At 42.0% G+C, this 20,419-nt stretch overlaps 1 protein-coding gene across 4 annotated transcripts; it reads right to left on the reverse strand.

Moving 5' to 3' along the window:
• Window positions 1-886: 886 nt before the first annotated feature.
• Window positions 887-19,700, reverse strand: LOC115130838 (protein farnesyltransferase/geranylgeranyltransferase type-1 subunit alpha-like). Of its 4 annotated transcripts, none has more exons than XM_029662357.2 (10): window positions 19,598-19,700; window positions 18,643-18,727; window positions 18,098-18,226; window positions 17,793-17,907; window positions 17,539-17,643; window positions 16,572-16,698; window positions 15,140-15,288; window positions 13,129-13,191; window positions 12,008-12,179; window positions 887-1,641 (listed from the first exon to the last, which is right to left on the reverse strand). In XM_029662357.2, exons 2-10 carry the CDS (start codon window positions 18,716-18,718, stop codon window positions 1,462-1,464), a joined length of 1,116 nt encoding a protein of 371 aa, XP_029518217.2. In that variant the 5' UTR covers window positions 18,719-18,727; window positions 19,598-19,700; the 3' UTR covers window positions 887-1,461. The 4 variants fall into 4 exon arrangements, with proteins under 4 accessions (XP_029518217.2, XP_029518216.2, XP_029518214.2 ...); XM_029662356.2 differs by lacking the exon at window positions 19,598-19,700 and adding an exon at window positions 19,401-19,591; XM_029662354.2 differs by lacking the exon at window positions 19,598-19,700 and having other exon boundaries at window positions 18,098-18,183; window positions 18,643-19,377.
• Between the last annotated feature and the right edge of the window lie 719 nt (window positions 19,701-20,419).

Below are 20,419 nucleotides of genomic sequence, written 5' to 3' on the forward strand. Positions count from 1 at the left end.
AACACACACTAGGCCTATAATCCTGCTCATGAGCGTGGCGTGTGCTGACTGACGCTAGGCCTATAATGCTGCTAATGAGCTTGGTGTGTGCTAACGGACTCTAGGCCGTCTGGCTGGCCTCTCTCTGGACAGTCCAGCATCTATGAGGTCTGATTACATTCTGCCCAATTTATTAATGCCCTTAAATACTGATGTGACTGGGAGGAATTACAGAGAATTGACAACTGATGTGGGTTGTATTTTGAAGCCAACTGGTGTAATGCATTATTATGATTATAATGTATTGTTCTGGAAGACTTGTCATACATGATCCTGACTAAAAAACTTGTTTCAGTCTTGAGAAATGTCTGCATTAAAATGCATACTAATTTGCAATGCAGGTATACTGGAAAGTTAATGTTGCACACATCGTTATGGTTTCATTCCTAGTATGGGACTTTCATGCTGCTCCTTTTCATTGTAATTACTCTTTTAGTCCCGTGATTTAAGATATGCCTTTTCCTCTCATAACCTCAGATATAAATTAGTCAAGATTTTCTAGTTTCAACATAAGGGGAAAGCCATTGCGATTGGGTCGTAGAAATTATACTTCGAAAGCACATGACCCGCCAAAAATCCCTGGTAAATGTAGTTTAGCTCAGCAGCTAACTGCTAATAGGGTGAAATGCTTGTTCAATGAGCAGATGTGTTATATTCATTTCGCTCGCTCGTTAGTGGGACCAAATCTAGATGAGACAATTACTGTATGAACTCAAACACACAGGCCCATTATGCCCAGTAGTGCCGACAAAAATGGCTCAGTAGGAAAAAAAAAAAAAGGTGAAAGGTGGGTACATGTTAGAATGAGAGGAACGTAATCGAGAGAGAAAACAGACAAGGGCAGAACTTCCCGTTTAGAATAACCATATAATTAGTTATAGCGTACAAAAGACTCTGTAGCCTACAGCAATGCCGAGTTTGGTTATACAGTGTTTTGGCAACGACAGCAATACATATCTATCTACACAGAGATGTTTTAAGGGCTTTTAGGCAAGAAGCAACATCTTCTTAGCTACAGTGTCACATACAAATATCCCTGTGTACTGCGCAGCAGAAGAAATCCAAAACAAGCATAATTACTCTAGATACAGTATGATCTGAAAGCCAACATTCACAGCAATAAGACTCTTGGTTAGCGCACACACTCAAGTCATCAAAATCCAAACTAGCTCACCTATGGCTATAAACCTTAATACATGACAATGACAGCAGGCATTCATATCTTCTATCCTAAGTCATAATACTTATCTGCAGTGAGTTCTCTTTTAGAGTAAGCTTATAGTGTTTCTGTTGTTATTTCTCTTTGTATTTTATTTAACCAACGTGGTAATGCTGCGCTATTGCCGCTATTGCCAAACAAACGCAGACTAAATAAAATGCGGTTGCTCCCTCGACTCCCATTGGGTTCTATGTCTTCTTCTTTTAGCTATTGCAGGTGGTCTCCTGGTGAACGGAGACTGAGGCTGATCCTCGGTCAGTTTCTGGGGCACTGCTGGTGGTAGAAGGGTCACCAGAGCAGTATTTCGTCTGCAGGGAGCGGCCTACGTAGCTCCAGTACTCCCTCCGGATGGTGTCCTTCTCCTGGGCCAGGAGCTCACAGAGCTTGCGGGAGAACAGGAGGAGGGGGATGGAGAGAGATGGAGAGGGTTAGTTATAGCAGGATTAAAGGGTTGAAGGGGCAAAACACGAGAGACGGACCGAGTGGACAAGATATCCATTTACACAACACAGCAGAAAGAACTGATGTGGTAAGATAATGCTGTGTCATGTGTAACCAGAATGTTCACTTTGTTGCTCAATAATGCCAATTCTCTGGGGGGGGGGGGGGGTTGCACACTCTTGCAACCCATGTGTTTTGAACTTTGCGCTGAATTGCTAATACTTGCTTGTTTAATCTTTTTGATAAAGTACAACTGAAATGTATTTATAAATGCCTGGAATATTATATATATATTTTTTAAATACAAGGGGTTAAAAGTTATGTATAGTAGCCCCAGGTGTAAAATATTAAATAATGGCTGCTTCTCAGAAAGTATTAAACTGTCAACTATCGGCATATCTATTTATTATGGCCATCGAAATGTTAGCTATTAAAATCAGATCCAACAATAATATCAAGAGGTTAGAAATCCAGGGCTTAAAACAGGGATGCAAACTGGTGACATTATTTTTCTCTCACCGAAACATGCAAAACAAATCCCTGCTAGGGGGGAACGCTGGTTAACTAATTAAAAACAACAAAGAATATGATCTACATGATCAGTCTGTGTGTAAAATAAAGTTATTAATGTGAACCTAACTCAAAGCTAAAAAAAGATGTAAGGAAAGCAATCCAATGTTATTCATTGCCTAGACTTTACTGCAAATGACACTCAAGTCTTGAGGGGAAAAAAACAATACTAATATTGCAGTTAGCCATGACAGCCTTTATAATAGAATGCTTGTGACCACACACACCTAAATATTGCACTTGGGGGAAAAAACATTTTAAAGTAGAAATAGAACGAAACGGGCATTCTATTTTTGCTATTATAGTGGTCACTATAGTAGACATCGATCTAGTGCACAAGGCTACATGTGTGCAAAAATAACGTTCACAGAGTAAAACATTTAATAATTACCCCTCACACAAGTGTTACTGTCAAATGCAACACAACAAAAACAATATATTTGGGCTACATTGTTCACTTTTTGCCTGTGGACATCGGTTCAATTGGCATAATTGATCTCTTTCAGGCAGAGAGTACACCTGTCATACCCCTTTTTAATTCACTTTATTGAAAGAGGGAAAGTGTGTGGCCTTTGTTTCTTTCACCTCTATTGGCCTACAGCAGGGGTCCCCAAACTTTTTCCTGTGAGGGCCACATAACTTTTCCCTTCTCTGATGGGGGGCCGGTGTCAGTTTGTAACAGAAAAAGTGTGACGATCGTAGGGGAGCTTAAAAAATTTATTGTTTTCCAGAAAGCCACACATAACCAAATAACCCTTTCCAGGTTCTTTACAGAAAAAAAGTCAGGAAACAAATAATAACACTATTAATGAAATAAATAATAACTAAATAACCCTCTCTGAGTTCTTCACAGAAAAAACAGGAAATAAATAATAACTAAATAACTCTGGGTTCTTCATAGAAAAAAAAGCCATGGAACATTAACTTTCTGTCGTGCCATGCACAATCTTAACAGATAAAAGTTCAGCTCAGTTGTCAGAGCAGAATCTCTCTGACACATATGAGCAGTCTCTTAAAGTTCTTGTGTTCCTTCCTTATAATCCTTTGTAGGTTCCAGTAGGCTTGTAGACACCGCTGTTTGCAGCTCTCTCTCATCAACTTCCCTGTGAAAACCACAAAAGAAGCAGGTTGAGAAACTGAACTAAGTGATACAGCACCTACACAGCACAATACATTTCACTACCAGTATGGTTGTAAAGATGGATTTTATCCCAGTAGATTTTATTATGATTATATTTGTTTATGCTCAGAATGACTCATTCAAGTCAGAAAAGTGAGCTTACCTATGTATGTTCATCAATGTGAACTGTGGGCCTGCATCTGGCTGGTGAGAAGTTGAATATCAGGTTCCATTCTAGTTACAGCCAGTCTCAAGCACTGATGCAAATGTTCATCTGTCAATCTTGATCTCATCGGGGTTTTCAGCAGTTTCATGCGAGAAAAGGTTTTCTCGCAGATATACCTGCTGCCAAAAACTGTGGACATTTTCATTGCGTGTTTTTTGATGTTTGGATATGTGTCGTTTGGGAGGGCGGCATAGAAGTCAATGAGACTGTTGGGCTTGAATGCGTCTTTCAGAACATCACAGTTCTGTAACTCAGCCAACTCAAACTGATATGAAGGCTGGGCTTCATCAATGTCGGCAACAAAGGGGTTCTGAAAAAGACGGATTTCTTTTGCATGAACATGTAGTTCACTGAATCGCACACCGAACTCCGCCTTCAGCATTTCCAGTGCTTCCACGCACTTTTCAGCTGGGAACGGGACCGCTGGGTTCTCTGTCGACAGGTTTTGGGTAGCAGGAAGATGGACGAAGTTGCGCTTTTTCACTTGTTCCAAAAGCAGCGCTAATTTCACCTCAAATGCTTTTATGTGTGAATACATGTCGCAAATGAGTTTCCCCTCGCCTTGTAGCTGCAAGTTAAGGCTGTTAAGTATTTCTGTCACGTCTGTTAAAAATGCGAGGTGCCATTTCCATTCTGGGTCGATCAGCTCTGGGACCGTTTTGTCTTTTAAATGAAGAAATGCGTTCATTTCGGGTAGTAGCTCGTAAAAACGCCTCAAAACTCTGCCCCGGCTCAGCCCGTTGTAGTCCCTTTGAGACTTTGGAGGGCTGCCAGCTCCTCGCATATCTCAAAGTTTGCGCTAACTCCACAAATAAAAATGAGCAGTTGCGCTGTGTCTTGCACGTCCGTGCTCTCATCCAGTGCCAATGAAAAAAAGTCAAATTCTTTCGTCTTCTGCTGCAGCTGGGCATATACATTACTCCCAATTTCTTCAACGCGTCTGGTGATTGTACTTGCCGACAGACTTACGGCATTAAATGCATCTTTCTTCTCGGGACACACCTCCTCCGCGACAGCATCCATACATTTCTTAACAAACTCTCCGTCAGTGAAAGGCTTACCGCTTCTTGCTATCAGTTTAGCAACCCGAAAGCTGGCCCGAACGGATGCCTGGTTCAGCTGAGCTTGGCGTACAAATGTATTCTGCTGAGATAGTAGTCCACTTTTTAGCTTTGAGAGTTTGTCTGCTCGTATTTGGCCTTGCAAGCTATCGTACTTGTCTTTGTGACGGATTCATAGTGTCGGCGAAGATTGTATTCTTTGAATACCGCCACCGTCTCTTGACAGATGAGACAAACAGCCTTTTCTTTGCATTGAACAAAAAATAAATTGTTTGTCCACTGCAGGTTAAATACCCTGCATTCTGAATAAATTTTTCTCTTACCTAACCTTTTCGCCATTATTCCGTTCTCTCTTTGACAGGGCCGGGCCTAGGATTTTTTTTCTGGAGGCCAAATAGGAAAAAAATTCGATAGAGTCTCTGGTATTGTTCAGAGGGCCGGGCCAAATGTGCTGACGGGCCGTATCCGGCCCGCGGGCCGTAGTTTGGTGACCACTGGCCTACAGCATAAGTCAGGCCCAGCTCCAGCTACACTTGATCCCTGAATCCACTTGTTTAACAAGCAACGCCTCATTTTCACCTAATTCTCTCATTCTGAAAATTAACCACATACTGTACAGGGAAAACATTAGTTCACATATATAATTCCTTAGCTAGTTCACATTTCACACAGATTGCCAGGGTCCATTAAACAACTAACGCGTTAAAACTTGAGAAACGGCAAGAACCGTATACCAGTTAATACTATAGCGAATTGGTTAGGTTACAAACGTTAGCTCATCCGATGTTGTAACGTTCGCAAGCTAGCTGTCTGACTTCATTAGCCAGCTAATGTTCACACAAACTCAATAATTTGATCAGCTAAATTGGCTAATGTTGCTCAACATTTATCTGGCTAGCTAATGGGGAATTAGATCCAGCTACTATAGCAAGATACTTAACGCTAAAAACACTTTCTCCCTCACCTCAAACTTTACAAATGCCAGTTGTTTTCGGTTACAGTTTTGACCGTACGCACAGTCACATTCGTACCCCCGTTCGTGGTCAGGCTTCTTTCTCATCTACCTCTTCCGTTATCATTCAGGGACGCGCTGCTGTAACTAATAAACTGCCGTTGCACCCTACTGCTCTTTCCAGAGCCCTCGCTGAATCTGTAACTAACAAACTGCCGTTGCACCCTACTGCTCTTTCCAGAGACCTCGCTGAATCTGTAACTAACAAACTGCCGTTGCACCCTACTGCTCTTTCCAGAGACCTCGCTGAATCTGTAACTAACAAACTGCCGTTGCACCCTACTGCTCTTTCCAGAGCCCTCATTGAATCTGTAACTAACAAACTGCCGTTGCACCCTACTGCTCTTTCCAGAGCCCTCGCTGAATCTGTAACTAACAAACTGCCGTTGCACCCTACTGCTCTTTCCAGAGCCCTCGCTGAATCTGTAACTAACAAACTGCCGTTGCACCCTACTGCTCTTTCCAGAGCCCTCGCTGAATCTGTAACTAACAAACTGCCGTTGCACCCTACTGCTCTTTCCAGAGACCTCGCTGAATCTGTAACTAACAAACTGCCGTTGCACCCTGCTGCTCTTTCCAGAGCCCTCGCTGAATCTGTAACTAACAAACTGCCTTTGCACCCTACTGCTCTTTCCAGAGCCCTCGCTGAATCTGTAACTAGCAAATCTCTTCAATCGCGTGCTGCATTCTATTGTTATGTGAACGAATGGCTGAGCCTTGGACACGGTCAGTATTGCTCCAAACGCGCACAGACAGTAGTGATCCAAAGCCCCCCCTCCCCAATCTTTTTTCCATCGGATCTACACGATTCATGTAGGTCACATATTTTGGATTCAAAACGGCCAATTTTGCCAAAAGGTCACTGACTAGTTTGCATCCCTGTGAAAAACAGGTGTCATTGTACACTGATTCATGTTCTTTTAAATCCACAATTTGGATCCCTTCACAGCCTCAGACGATCTAGATACTTTTTTTAACCTCTGGATTACAACCAAATTATGATACATGTACTATATTACGTACGTATTGCATCGGGGGAAAAATACATGTAATATTTCCGTGTAGTAACAATAAAATAATCTGACTGATGTGGACATACTCGGTATTCATATGCTGAAAGAAATACATCCTCACTAAAATACATTTGAATAGAAAGTTAGCAATATTTTATTTTTTTGTTACCATGAAAAGGAAAATACCTGTCTATTTGTAGAAAAATCCCCTTGATTAACTCTAGTCATGTCCCAGTTTACCTATTTGCTTATGGCCTTGCCGACACCTATCGATTTACACCTAGCAAAGAAACTATATTATTTGGAACGGCAAGCCAGACAAAATGCAAAGGAGCATATTTATATAATGAATATGAATTCAGAAGGCAGAAATTCATTCTGATTACAACCGCACTCATTTGAAAATGAAAATCATCTCAGAAATATATATATATGTGTGTGTGTGTATATACATACATACATACACACACACATACATAAAGTTCGTTGCAATTTCAGTTTAATCCACCAGAAAAGACACCAAAAAAAATACTAATATTACAGTTGACACAAAATATACTAATTGATTAAAAAGCATTTTCGGAATAAAAACTAGTACGAGTATAATCCTTTTAAATTATGTCATAAATAGGACTGGTGGAGTTGTCACATATGCAGCTAATGGAAACATATGGAAATGTCTGCTCTACCCAAAATTTCAACAATTGCCGCAATACCGCAAAAATGGAAGAGGCAAGTGGAAGAGGGGAAAAGTAAGGACCTTGTCTGTCTCCCCTGCATCAAAGACCAAAATTGGTTAAAGAAAATTGTCATAAATAAAAAAGTATATCAGTTTCATTTAAAGGACACAAAAAAATTGACAGCTGTGCCATGTAGATTGCAAAATAGCTGTGAAGCGATTTACGATACACCGATTCCATGGTACATGGTTTATAAACTGATACACAAAACAATGCCGGATTCAAAAAACATTTAGCATTTTTCAATTTAAAAAAATTCTTGCAAGCAATAGAATGTTATACAGTGCATTTGGGAATTATTCACACCCTTTGACTTTTTCCACATTTTGTTACATTACAGACTTATTCTAAAATGTATTGAATAGATTTTCCCCCCTCATTCATCTAAACACAAAACCCCATGATGACAAAGCAAAAACAGGTTTATTAAATCTTTGCAAATTTATTAAAAATTAAACGGTCTGCAAGTCCTTCTATGGAGATGGGGGAACCTTCCAGAAGGACAACCATCTCTGCAGCACTCCACCAATCAGGCCTTTATTGTAGAGTGGGCAGATAAACCACTCAGTAAAAGGCAAGACAGCACACTTTGAGATTGCCAAAAGGCACCTAAAGAAGTCTCAGACCATGACAAACAAGATTCTCTGGTCTGATGAAACAACAAAGATTGAACTCTTTCGCCTGAATGCCAAGTGTCAAGTCTGGAGGAAACCTAGCACCATCTCTACGGTGAAGCATGGTGGTGGCAGCATCATGCTGTGGGGATGTTTTTCAGCAGCAGGGACTGGGAGACGAGGCAGGATCGAGGCAAAGATGAATGGAGCAAAGTACAGAGATCCTTGATGAAAACCTGCTCCAGAGCACTCAGGAGCACTGGGGCGAAGGTTCACGTTCCCACAGGACAACGACCCTAAGCACACAGCCAAGACAATGCAGGCATGGCTTCGGGAAAAGTCTCTGAATGTCCTTGAGTTGCCCAGCCTGAGCCCGTACTTGAACCAGATTGAACATCTCTGGAGGGACCTGAAAATAGCTGTGCAGCGACGCTCCCATCCAACCTGTCAGAGCTTGAGAGGCTCTGCAGAAAAGAATGGGAGAAACTCCCCAAATACAGGTGTGCCAAGCTTGTAACGTCATACCAAAGAAGACTCAAGGCTGTAATTGCTGCCAAAGGTGCTTCAACAAAGTACTAAGTAAAGGGTCTGAATACTTATGTAACTGATTTTAAAAAAAACAGTTTTTGCTTTGTCATTATGTGGTATTGTGTGCAGATTGATGAGGAAAAAAACGATTTAATCCATTTTAGATTAAGGCTGTAACATATCAAAATGTGGAAAAAGTCAAGGGGTCTGAACACGTTCCGAATGCACTATGTATCTACAAAAAAAAATATGGGGGATTTTAAATGATGCAGACAATTACATTGATAGAAGCTACAATCTACAGTATCTGCAACATTAAAGCTGATCTAACCCCTATAAAAACTTTTTTTTTTTTTTTTTAAACTTGCTTGTTTGATTATGTGCAAATCAAATGACCTGGTCATTATTTATATTATATCCATTACCACAGCTAACACAGCCACGGCAGGAGTACTTGTAGTGAATTAGTTGGCTAATGGCTACTCAACATACAGGTAACTGCCAAAACTAAGGAAACACCAACATAACGTCTCTTAATAGGGTGCTGGGCCCCCACAATCCAGAACAGCTTCAATGCACCTTGGCATAGATTCTACAAGTGTCTGGGAATCTGGAGGGATGCAACACCATTCTTCCACGAGAAATTCCATAATTTGGTGTTTTGTTGGTGGTGGTGACAAATGGTCTCAGACACCGCTCCAGAATTTCCCATAAGTGTTCAATTGGGTTGAGATCTGGTGACTGAGATGGCCATGGCATTTCATTTTCATGCTCATCAAACCATTCAGGTGACCACTCGTGCCCTGTGGATGGGAGCACTGTCATCCTCTATGTCAAAAATAATGGCCTGCCCAGCATTTTTATACATGCTTAAGGTCATGATGGGATGCTAAAGAAACCACATCTGTGTGGAGGCACCTGCTTTCAATATACTTTGTATCCCTCATTTACTCAAGCGGGTCCATTATTTTAGCAGTTACCTGTACATTGACATCGAGGTGGCACTAGCTTCGAGAAACATACATTTTTTAAAAAGTAAATAGAGGAAAAATTCAAATCATATTCTCAACAACCAACTGAAAGCAATCCCATCCTGCTGCATGCATTTCCGAGTAGACGGAACTAAAATAAGTATAAGAGCTCCTGCAGTGACTTTCTGAATGAGCCAATGCCTATTGAAAACAGCAGAAAAAAAACCTCCCAAGAAACCTAATTAACTCAGACACACACACCCGAGCATTGAGTTCCCCAATACAGAGGCAGCATACCAGCTGTCATTCAAACTGCCAGGTAGACATTGGAGGCTTGGAAAAGCACGCAAGACATCCGCCGCGATAGGCGAAAGAGTTTTCAAATCCGACACGCGGACTCGTTGAATAATTCCTACTGATTTACCCTTTTTCCTCAGCCTTGAACTGTTGGTGCGAGGGCTGTTATATACTGATTGACTCGGAGTCAATGTTTTATACTGGAAATGTACTAAGAAAGGAGACGTCCCAGCTATGGTAGAACACTATTTTCATTCTCTGCACATTGTTGCCAAGTTCTTCAGCATCTACACCAGTTTCACAATTTCTTTTCGGGCAGAGCACTAGCACATTTCAACTCATCAAAGCTTGGTGTTTAGTTGAATCAAGTGTGCTACTGCTGGGCTAGAATAAAAATGTGCACTCCTTTCGGGTCCTCCAGGAAATGGATTGAGAAACAGTGATCGAAAGACTCCTTTCATCTGAGGGCACAACTAAATCCTACTTCTGCCACCATCTGTCTCTAAATTAGTTTATAGTTGTTTATACAGTTGAAGTCAGAAGTTTACATAAACTGAGTTTAAATGTATTTGGCTAATGTGTTTCACAATTCCTGACATTTAATCCTAGTAAAAATTCCCTGTCATAGGTCAGTTAGGATCACCACTTTATTTTAAGAATGTGAAATGTCAGAATAATAGGAGAGAGAATGATTTCTTTCAGCTTTTATTTCTTTCATCACATTCCCAGTGGGTCAGAGGTTTACAAACATTCAATTAGTATTTGGTAGCATTGCCTTTAAATTGTTTAACTTGGGTCAAATGTTTCAAATAGCCTTCCATAATAAATTGGGTGAATTTTGGACCATTCCTCCTGACAGAGCTGGTGTAACTGAGTCAGGTTTGCAGGCCTCCTCGCTTTTTCTGTTCTGCCCACAAATTTTCTATAGGGTGGAGGTCAGGGCTTTGTGATGGCCACTCCAATACCTTGACTTTGTTGTCCTTAAGCTATTTTGCCACAACTTTGGAAGTATGTTTGGGGTCATTGTCCATTTGGAAGACCCATTTGCGACCAAGCTTTAACTTCCTGATGTCTTGAGATGTTGCTTCAATATATCCACATAATTTCCCTGCCTCATGATGCCAACTATTTTGTGAAGTGCACCAGTCCCTCCTGCAGCAAAGCACTCCCACAACATGATGCTGCCACCCCCGCACTTCACGGTTGGGATGGTGTTCTTCGGCTTGCAAGCCTCCCCCTTTTCCCTCCAAATATAACAATGGTCATTATGGCCAAACAGTACTATTTTGGTTCATCAGACCAGAGGACATTTCTCCAAAAAGTATGATCTTTGTCCCCATGTGCAATTGCAAACCGTAGTCTGGCTTTTTTCTGGTGGTTTTGCTGATTTCTTTTGATTTTCCCATGATGTCAAGTAAAGAAGCACTGAGTTTGAAGGTAGGCCTTGAAATACAGCCACAGGTACACCTCCAATTGACTCAAATGATGTCAATTAGCCTATCAGAATCTTCTAAAGCCATGACATTTTCTGGAATTTTCCAAGCTGTTTAAAGGCACAGTCAACTTAGTGTATGTAAACTTCTGACCCACTGGAATTGTGATACAGTGAATTATAAGTGAAATAATCTGTCCGTAAACAATTGTTGGAAAAATTATTTGTATCATGCACAAAGTAGATGTCCTAACAGACTTGCCAAAACTATAGTTTGTTAACAAGAAATTTGTGGAGTGGTTGAAAACCTAGTTTTAATGACTCCAACCTATGTGTATGTAAACTTCTGACTTCAACTGTACCTGTACCCCCGCATATTGACTCGGTACCCCCTGTATATATAGCCTCATTATTATTTTGTGTAATAAATTTTTAATTATATATATATATATATATATATATATTTTTTTAACTTTAGTTTATTTAGTCAATATTTTCTTAACTCTTATTTGTCTTAAAACTGCATTGGTGGTTAGGGGCTTGTACATAAGCATTTCACGGTTGTATTCGGCGAATACAATTGTATTTGATTTTATATGCATATCACTACTATAAAGTAATCCCAAATTTGAAATTAGATTATGCCTATTTTCCCATATATACATTTCCCATACATTTGGGCTGAACTATCCCTTTAAGTCCGATAGGTCCCAGTGCTGCTCACCTCCAGGGCCTTGCTAAGGACCTCCACCTGGCCTCCTGAGGTGTTCTCCAGGGAGTCCTCGTAGATGTCCACCAGGAAGCCCAGCAGGTAGGGCGAGCAGTGGGTCTCCTTGAGCGCCAGGATCTGCTCCAGGAGACCCGGGTGGGACGACAGGCCCCGGTCCTGCAGAATCCTAGGGGAAAAGGAGGAGGAGAGGGGTGTGAAAAGCTTCAGCCAACTCTACAGAAGCAGTATCCCAATTCAGAGCTCCTACACTAAACATTGTGACTTCTGACATCTGCTGGTGGAGGATAGAAACTGCAAGATAAGTTAATTATTATTATTAGCCATTATGTTGTCGACTCACAAATTAAAGACCCAGTGCCGTAAAAAACTTCATTTAACAGAGTTTTATACATATTTCCACACTATGAGGTTGAAATAATACTGTGAAATTGTGAAAATTATGATAATGTCCTTGTTAGTGTAAGAGTGGTTTAAAAAGACTGCCTGAAATGTCAGCCTGTTTTGGTGGGATGAAGTTTTGTCCTGCCTAGTTACATCACCAGGCGGTAAATGAATTAATAGACCAATAAGAAAGAGTTCCAAACCGCTCTGCCAATAACAGCTCGTTTTCAGTTTTCCCCTCTCCACTCAGACCAGTCCTACCAAAATTCTTGCTTGAAAAATTACTCTTTGATAAGAATATATTAGTTTCTTTTTGACCATTTTAATGGAAAAACAATCACAGTAAGGTACTTAATCGTTACCCAGAAATGATTTGATATTGAGATAAAAACAGCTGCATTGGAGTTTAAATATGAATACTTAAGAATTTTGGCAATGAGGCACTTTATCTACAGTACTTCAAAGTGTAGATGAACTCCTGGGTACCATTTATGTCCATGTGTGTAGTTTGAAGGAAGTTGCTAACTAGCGTTAGCGCAGTGACTGGAAGTCCATGGTAACTGCTAGCATGCTAGTAGATGCCATAGACTTCGTCATTGTGCTAACACTAGTTAGCATTGGCTCACAAAACTACCTCCATACTTGATGCAGAGACATACAAATGTCCTAAATCCCCATGTATCCCTTTAAGTATTATTTAATTCCCTACTGAATGAATCCTGTATGACACCTACCCTTTCAAATAGTTCCACACACTTTCATTGTGGGGAGCCTTCTTGATCTGTTTGAGACTGTACCTTAAAAAAGACAAAGGAAAACACATTTATCAGATGTGTCTGATGTAGCACACTGGAAATCTCTGTCCAGTCCAGAAAAGAGCCCTACCCCCATTAAAAAAAAGTATAATTCCATACCCAAGGAGATCCAAAACAATTTGATAGGTGTAATGCTGGAAGACCCATCTAGCCTATCAGAGGGCAAGGGGGAGCTACTATTATGCATACGGATCACATTCTTTCAGATATGAACTCAGCAAAAAAAGAAAAATGTCCCTTTTTCAGGACCCTTTTTTTCAAAGAATATGTCAAAATCCCAAAAAACTTTACAGATCTTCATTGTAAAGGGTTTAAACACTGTTTCCCATGCTTGTTCAATGAACCATAAACAATTAATGAACATGCACCTGTGGAACGGTCGTTATGACACTAACAGCTTACAGACGGTAGACAATTAAGGTCACAGTTATGAAAACTTAGGACACTAAAGAGGCCTTTCTACTGACTCTGAAAAACACCAGAAGAAAGATGCCCAGTGTCCCTGCTCATCTGCGTGAACGTGCCTTAAGCATGCTGCAAGGAAGCATGAGGACTGCAGATGTGGCCAGGGAAATAAATTGCAATGTGAGACGCCTAAGACGGCGCTACAGGGAGACAGGACAGACAGCAGATCGTCCTCACAGTGGCAGACCACGTGTAACAACACCTGCACAGGATCGGTACATCACACCTGCGGGACAGGTACAGGATGGCAACAACAACTGCCCAAGTTGCACCACAAATGCACAATCCCTCCATCAGTGCTCAAACTGTCTGCAATAGGCTGAGAGAGACTGGACTGAGGGCTTGTAGGCCTGTTGTCTGGTGAGGCCCTGCCTTACATCACCGGCAACAATGTCACCTATGGGCACAAACCCACCGTCGCTGGACCAGACAGGACTGGCAAGAAGTGCTCTTCACTGACGAGTCACGGATTTGTCTCACCAGGGGTGATATTCGGATTCGTGTTTATCATTGAAGGAATGAGTATTACGCCGAGGCCTGTACTCTGGAGCAGGATCGATTTGGAGGTGGAGGGTCCGTCATGGTCTGGGGCGGTGTGTCACAGCATCACCGGACTGAGCTTGTCGTCATTGCAGGCAATCTCAACGCTGTGCGTTACAGGGAAGACATCTGGTACATTTCCTGCAGGCTCATCCTGAAATGACCCTCCAGCATGACAATGCCACCTGCCATACTACTCGTTCTGTGCGTGATTTTCTGCACAACAGGAATGCCAGTGGTCTGCCATGGCCAGCGAAGAGCCCGGATCTCAATCCCATTGAGCACGTCTGGGAACTGTTGGATCGGAGGGTGAGGGCTAGGGCCATTCCCCCCCAGAAATGTCTGGGAACTTGCAGGTGCCTTGGTGGAAGAGTGGGGTAACATCTCACAGCAAGAACTGGCAAATCTGGTTCAGTTCATGAGGAGGAGATGCATTGCAGCACTTAAAGTGGCTGGTGGCCACACCCGATACTGACTGTTACTTTTGATTTTGACCCCTCCTTTGTTCAGGGACACATTATTCCATTTCTGTTAGTCACATGTCTGTGGAACTTGTTCAGTTTATGTCTCAGTTATTGAATCACGTTATGCTCATACAAATATTTACACGTGTTAAGTTGCTGAAAATAAATGCAGTTGACAGTGAGAGGACATTCCTTTTTTTGCTGAGTTTATGAAGTGTCTATGATGAAGTGTCTGGTGAGTAGGGGCTAGGAGGATGAAGTGTCTGGTGGGTAGGGGCTAGGAGGATGAAGTGTCTGGTGGGTAGGGGCTAGGAGGATGAAGTGTCTGGTGGGTAGGGGCTAGGAGGATGAAGTGTCTGGTGGGTAGGAGGTTGTTTCATTCCCATTTTCAGTTTCTACTCAAGAGCAGTAAGGTGTGGGGCCGACATGAGATATGGTATGTAGGGAGAGCAGGTACGTACTGTACTTCTATGTTGAGTATGGATGGGTCTGAGTAGCCTGTTGTGTGGGAGATGACGTAGTGCCTCTGGTTCCATGCAGAGTTGTTCCTCACATCCTCCTCCAACAACTGCTCCACATACTCCAGCTCACTGTCCCACAGCTTGTACTCCTGGAGAACAATACACACCTATTTAGTACTGACACACCATACACTTTAGTCGACACACTTACAGTATTTAGTCCAGATACACTCCATACACATATTTAGTAATGACAGAGACAAACACACCATTGTCATTGCTATACAGTATTCCAATGGCATGTGACCACTGATTAGTGATTAATATACACTGCAGATAAAGGATTTTCTGGTTCAGAAATCTCCCTTCATGCTGATATCCTAGAGACACATTTGATCCATCCACTACTAGATACTTTCCAAGACTATACAGTGATTCAATCACACATAACAAGGACAACAAAATTGCACAGTCATGATCAATGCAGCCCATTTCAGAGAGCCACAGGAGGTCTGTTCAGAGGCAGAATGCAAATGTCACTTCATTTGCATAGACATGCGAAAATAAATTATGCAAATCAAGGCCATTTGGTTTCATTAACACAAATCTGGAGCTGATAACATTTTCAAAATTGGGCCATTGAGTCTGAGGTAGGCTACATTCACAATGCTTTTGCAGTTTGACCGCAAATCATGCAACACTACTGTAATAAGTGGAGTGAGAGAATGAAAGGAAAGGGACAACCGAAACTGGGTTCATCGCTTTGCTCGTCTAGCAGAAGTGTCAGCTTATCATTCCAATCAGAGACACAGAGAGGAAATCTTTGGCACCACCCATTCTACTAGCAATAGATTGTTATTTGACCATTTCTGATGGCTATACATTGTTATTTGACCCTTTCTTATAGAAATACATTGTTATTTGACCCGTTCTGATAGCAATAGATTTGACCCTTTCTACTAGCAATAGCTTATTTTACCCTTTCTACTAGCAACAGATTGTCATTTGACCCTTTCTGATAACAATAGAATATTTGCATTCTCCATAGGCAGCCATATACTCTCCATTTCATAAGAAGATATGTGATTGTGTAACAGAGTAGTTCTAGTCCCTGTCCCAAACTGGGCTTATCCAGAGACACTGCACAGGAACTCTTCCTACTCAATAAGCACCATCAATACCACTGACCCATAAAAGCCAAGGTGAGGAGATGTCACTTGGTCCAGGACAACAGTAAATCAGGGCAAGAGATGTCACTTGGTCCGGGACAACAGTAATTCTATGTCTCAGGGCAAGAGATGTCACTTGGTCCGGGACAACAGTAATTCTATGTGTCAAGGCAGGAGATGTCACTTGCACCATGGCCGCTACTAGCACACAGCTAACAATTCACCATGAGTTAGAAACACAACCTGGTTGTTGAGGCTCCTACCTTGAGGACCCACTGTCTGTGCTGCCAGGCGTGGTAGTTCTTAGCATCCTGACTTAGGATCTCTGCAATGAACTCCAGTTCTTCCGAGGGGTCGTTCAGCCACTCCACCACCATACGTCTATGGTGCCTAGGATAAGGAGAAGACTGTTGTTGACACACATTCTATGGTTCTACACAAGTCTTTGTGTAACAGAAGAACAAGTTTATTGTTCAACTTGTTGAGAAGGAAAATGTATATGCTCAAAGGCAAATGTTGGAGACAAACAGCTTGATGTCATCCGGTCACATGTTCACTTTCCAAAGTACAGCCCGTCTGGTGTTCAACCTTCCCAAGTTCTCTCACGTCACCCCGCTCCTCCGCTCTCTCCACTGGCTTCCAGTTGAAGCTCGCATCCGCTACAAGACCATGGTGCTTGCCTACGGAGCTGTGAGGGGAACGGCACCTCAGTACCTCCAGGCTCTGATCAGGCCCTACACCCAAACAAGGGCACTGCGTTCATCCACCTCTGGCCTGCTCGCCTCCCTACCACTGAGGAACTACAGTTCCCGCGCAGCCCAGTTAAAACTGTTCGCTGCTCTGGCCCCCCAATGGTGGAACAAACTCCCTCACGACGCCAGGACAGCGGAGTCAATCACCACCTTCCGGAGACACCTGAAACCCCACCTCTTTCAGGAATACCTAGGATAGGATAAAGTAATCCTTCTCACCCCCTTAAAAGATTTAGATGCACTATTGTAAAGTGGCTGTTCCACTGGATGTCTTAAGGTGAACGCACCAATTTGTAAGTCGCTCTGGATAAGAGCGTCTGCTAAATGACTTAAATGTAAATGTAATATTTTACATAAAGTAGGTTCTTAAAGGATTATAGTGTTAGTCTGCTCGTGTTTGCTTTTTGCCATGTAAAATTGAGTATTGTTAGATCGTGATACTGGGATAGTGACACAAATTTAGATTGGAAGAGCTCACCAGACTTGGTAGTTTTTGGGCTGGTCCTCAATGATGGCCGTAATGTACCTCATCTCCTCTCTCAGGTCCTTCTCCAGGGCCTGCAGTAACACTCGCCGGTAGTGCCTTCACACACACAGACACACAGAAAGAGAAAAAGTACACCCTTTCTTTAGGGTCTTGCACTTGTCATTTTCGAAGAGAGGGTTATACCAAGTAAAACTATTGATATTCTACTGTTGTTGTGTTCATAAATCATAATAACATTGGCTTACCATACAGTGTAATTTGCAGCATTCAGTTCAATAGCTTCAGCCGTCAGCGTGAATGCCCTGTCGCTTTTTTCATCATTCTTCAATAACGCTCGAAAATAGTCATACACGTCTGTGACTATTGGAGACAAAAGTGACATGTTTGGTTGCATGGGGTACGTGTGAAATGAAAAGTTTCTGATACAAAGTGAAATAATAACTACTCAAAGGGACTTCGGAGTCATTTGGTAGGCTAAATGCACGAGATTATATGCATAAAACAATATGGATGTATGGTTCTAAATTATATGCCAAGTTTAATATCTTACACTTGTCAGAGTAGGCAATCTTCACAACAGGATTGGGACCATCATCTTGTGGAACAGGTTCTAAATCAGCCCATTCTTTTCTGTCTCTTTTATATGAGCAGAGGCGGGAGGGAGAGAGAGAGGGTAAAGCTAGAGGGACATTAGTGAATGGGGCAACTGTTCTCTCCGCTAATGCGGCTACGACAAATGTTCAGGTATCCCTTTTAAATCAATGCAAAATATAAAAACACTAATACCTAGCTATAATTGTAAGAGTACTGTCAATTACAGATCAATCGGATCTCCCTTTCACGGCGAGCAAGCTAACGTAGCTAGCCAGCAAATTCAAACCGACTCAGGGAGTTGGGAAAAATAGCCAAATTGCTCCACATAGAACAATCTCTGACTAGCTAATTAACGTTACACTCTGATAGCAATGTGAACCAGTCTTTATGCAGCTCCGACTTATGATGAATGCATGGCTAAATTTGGCATCACTAACCACATGCAATCACTTTCTAGCTACCGTTAGCTAGCTACTTAGCCCAACTAGCTAATTAGCTTACCTGTAAAACATATAACGGAACGGGTTTTCATAGTCAATTTCGGGCTCCTCTTCGACCCCTTCCTCGCTCCTCTCATCCTGCAATTCTGAGGATACATGTGAAGTTTCTTCAATGCCTGACATTCTGTCATAAACTGGTCTTTCGGTTGCAGGCTGAACAAGTGCTGCCTTATTTGGAACGTCGGACCTCTGTGTTGTTGCACTCATTTATGTAATTTCCTCTGTTTTGTGCAACTCGGATAACCGTTTTACAAGGTACAGTGTACTGGAGCATGTATGATCCGCGTAGGGGTCAATAGCAATAGTTGATTAATATTAATAAGAAAAAATAATGAGGAAGAAATATCAATGAGGAAAGTTTTATAACGTTGAGTGTTTGTCCGCTATAAGTTAGCTCATTATCAAATAAATGGTTTTCAAAATGGTTTGTTTTGTAAGTATTGGTACTTTCAATACAACTGCTACCGCGTTCAAAACTGGGAAAAATATGAGGTCTAACCATGACGTCAGTGATCTTCAGGTCCGAAAGTCGGAGATTTAGAAAAAGGCCGGAGCTGGAATTCCGAGTTGATTTGAACGCACTGAGGTCGGAGATTTACGAGTTCCCAGTCGCTTTAAACGCGGCATGGGAAACGTCAGCAAAGGAGGCGGCTGAGCGGAGAAGGGCTGATAATAATGGCTGTAACGGAGCAAATTAAATAACATCAAACACCTGGAAACTATGTGTTTGATACCATTCCACATTAGGGTGCCACAAACCTCCCGTGGACGTCAGTGATCTTCAGATCGGAAAGTCAGATCTCTAGGAAGAGGCCCGAGTTCCCAACATGGAATTCCGAGTTGGATGTCCGTTCGAACCGATTTTTCTCAGTCTGGAGCTCGCTTTTTTCAGATCCCTATTGTCTCGAACGCACTGAAGTCGGAGTTCCCAGTTGTTTTGAATGTGGCATACTCACACAGGTTTACCAAAGACAGGTCTTGATCCGACATTGCAGGCGACTGCGGACTGACTGATCAACAAAGAACATTGCATCATAAACGACTCATTATTTTTAGACCAGTCAGTCAGTCACAATTTACCCATGATACATTACGATTTTGATCATTTCGAACATGGCCCTTGTTATATTGAACACATATAAATGCAACGTGTTAAGTTTTCGTCCAACGTTTCATGAGCTGAAATACAAGATCCCCGAAATTTTGTGCTCCAAATTTGTGCTCAATTTGTTTACATCCCTGTTAGTGGGCATTTCTCCTTTGCCAAAAGAATTCATTCACCTGACTGGCGTGGCATATCAAGAAGCTGATTAAACAGCATCATCATTAAACATATGCACCTTGTGCTCGGGACAATAAAATGCCACTCAAAAATGTGAACAATGCCACAAATGTCTCAAGTTGAGGGAGCGTGCAATTGGCATGCTGACTGCAGGACTGTCCACCAGAGCTGTTGCCAGATAATTGAATGTTAATTTATCCACCATAAGCTGCCTCCAACATTGTTTTAGAGAATATAGGATTATGTAACCACGCCAGCCCAGAACCTCCACATCCTGCTTCTTCACCTGCGGGATAGTCTGAGACCAGCCACCTGATGAAACTGAGGAGTATTTATATCTGTAATAAAACCCTTTTGTGCGGAAAAACTCAATTAGGATTGGCTTGGCCTGGCTCCCAAATTGGTCGCCCTATGCCCACCCATGGCTGCGCCCCTGCACAGTCATGTGAAATCCATAGAATAGGGCCTAATGAATTTAAATTGACTGATTTCCTTA

The sequence above is a fragment of the Oncorhynchus nerka genome, linkage group LG6 (genome assembly GCF_034236695.1).
Source record: "Oncorhynchus nerka isolate Pitt River linkage group LG6, Oner_Uvic_2.0, whole genome shotgun sequence".
Lineage (NCBI taxonomy): Eukaryota > Metazoa > Chordata > Actinopteri > Salmoniformes > Salmonidae > Oncorhynchus > Oncorhynchus nerka.

Coding starts and splice junctions, on each gene's coding strand:
- LOC115130838 (XM_029662354.2), bottom strand. CDS start 18,848: ATGAGTGCAACAACACAGAGGTCCGACGTTCCAAATAAGGCAGCACTT. Junction 17,644..17,792: donor GCTGCAAATTACACTGTATG/GTAAGCCAATGT, acceptor GTGTGTGTGAAG/GCACTACCGGCGAGTGTTAC. Junction 16,699..17,538: donor CCCAAAAACTACCAAGTCTG/GTGAGCTCTTCC, acceptor TCCTTATCCTAG/GCACCATAGACGTATGGTGG.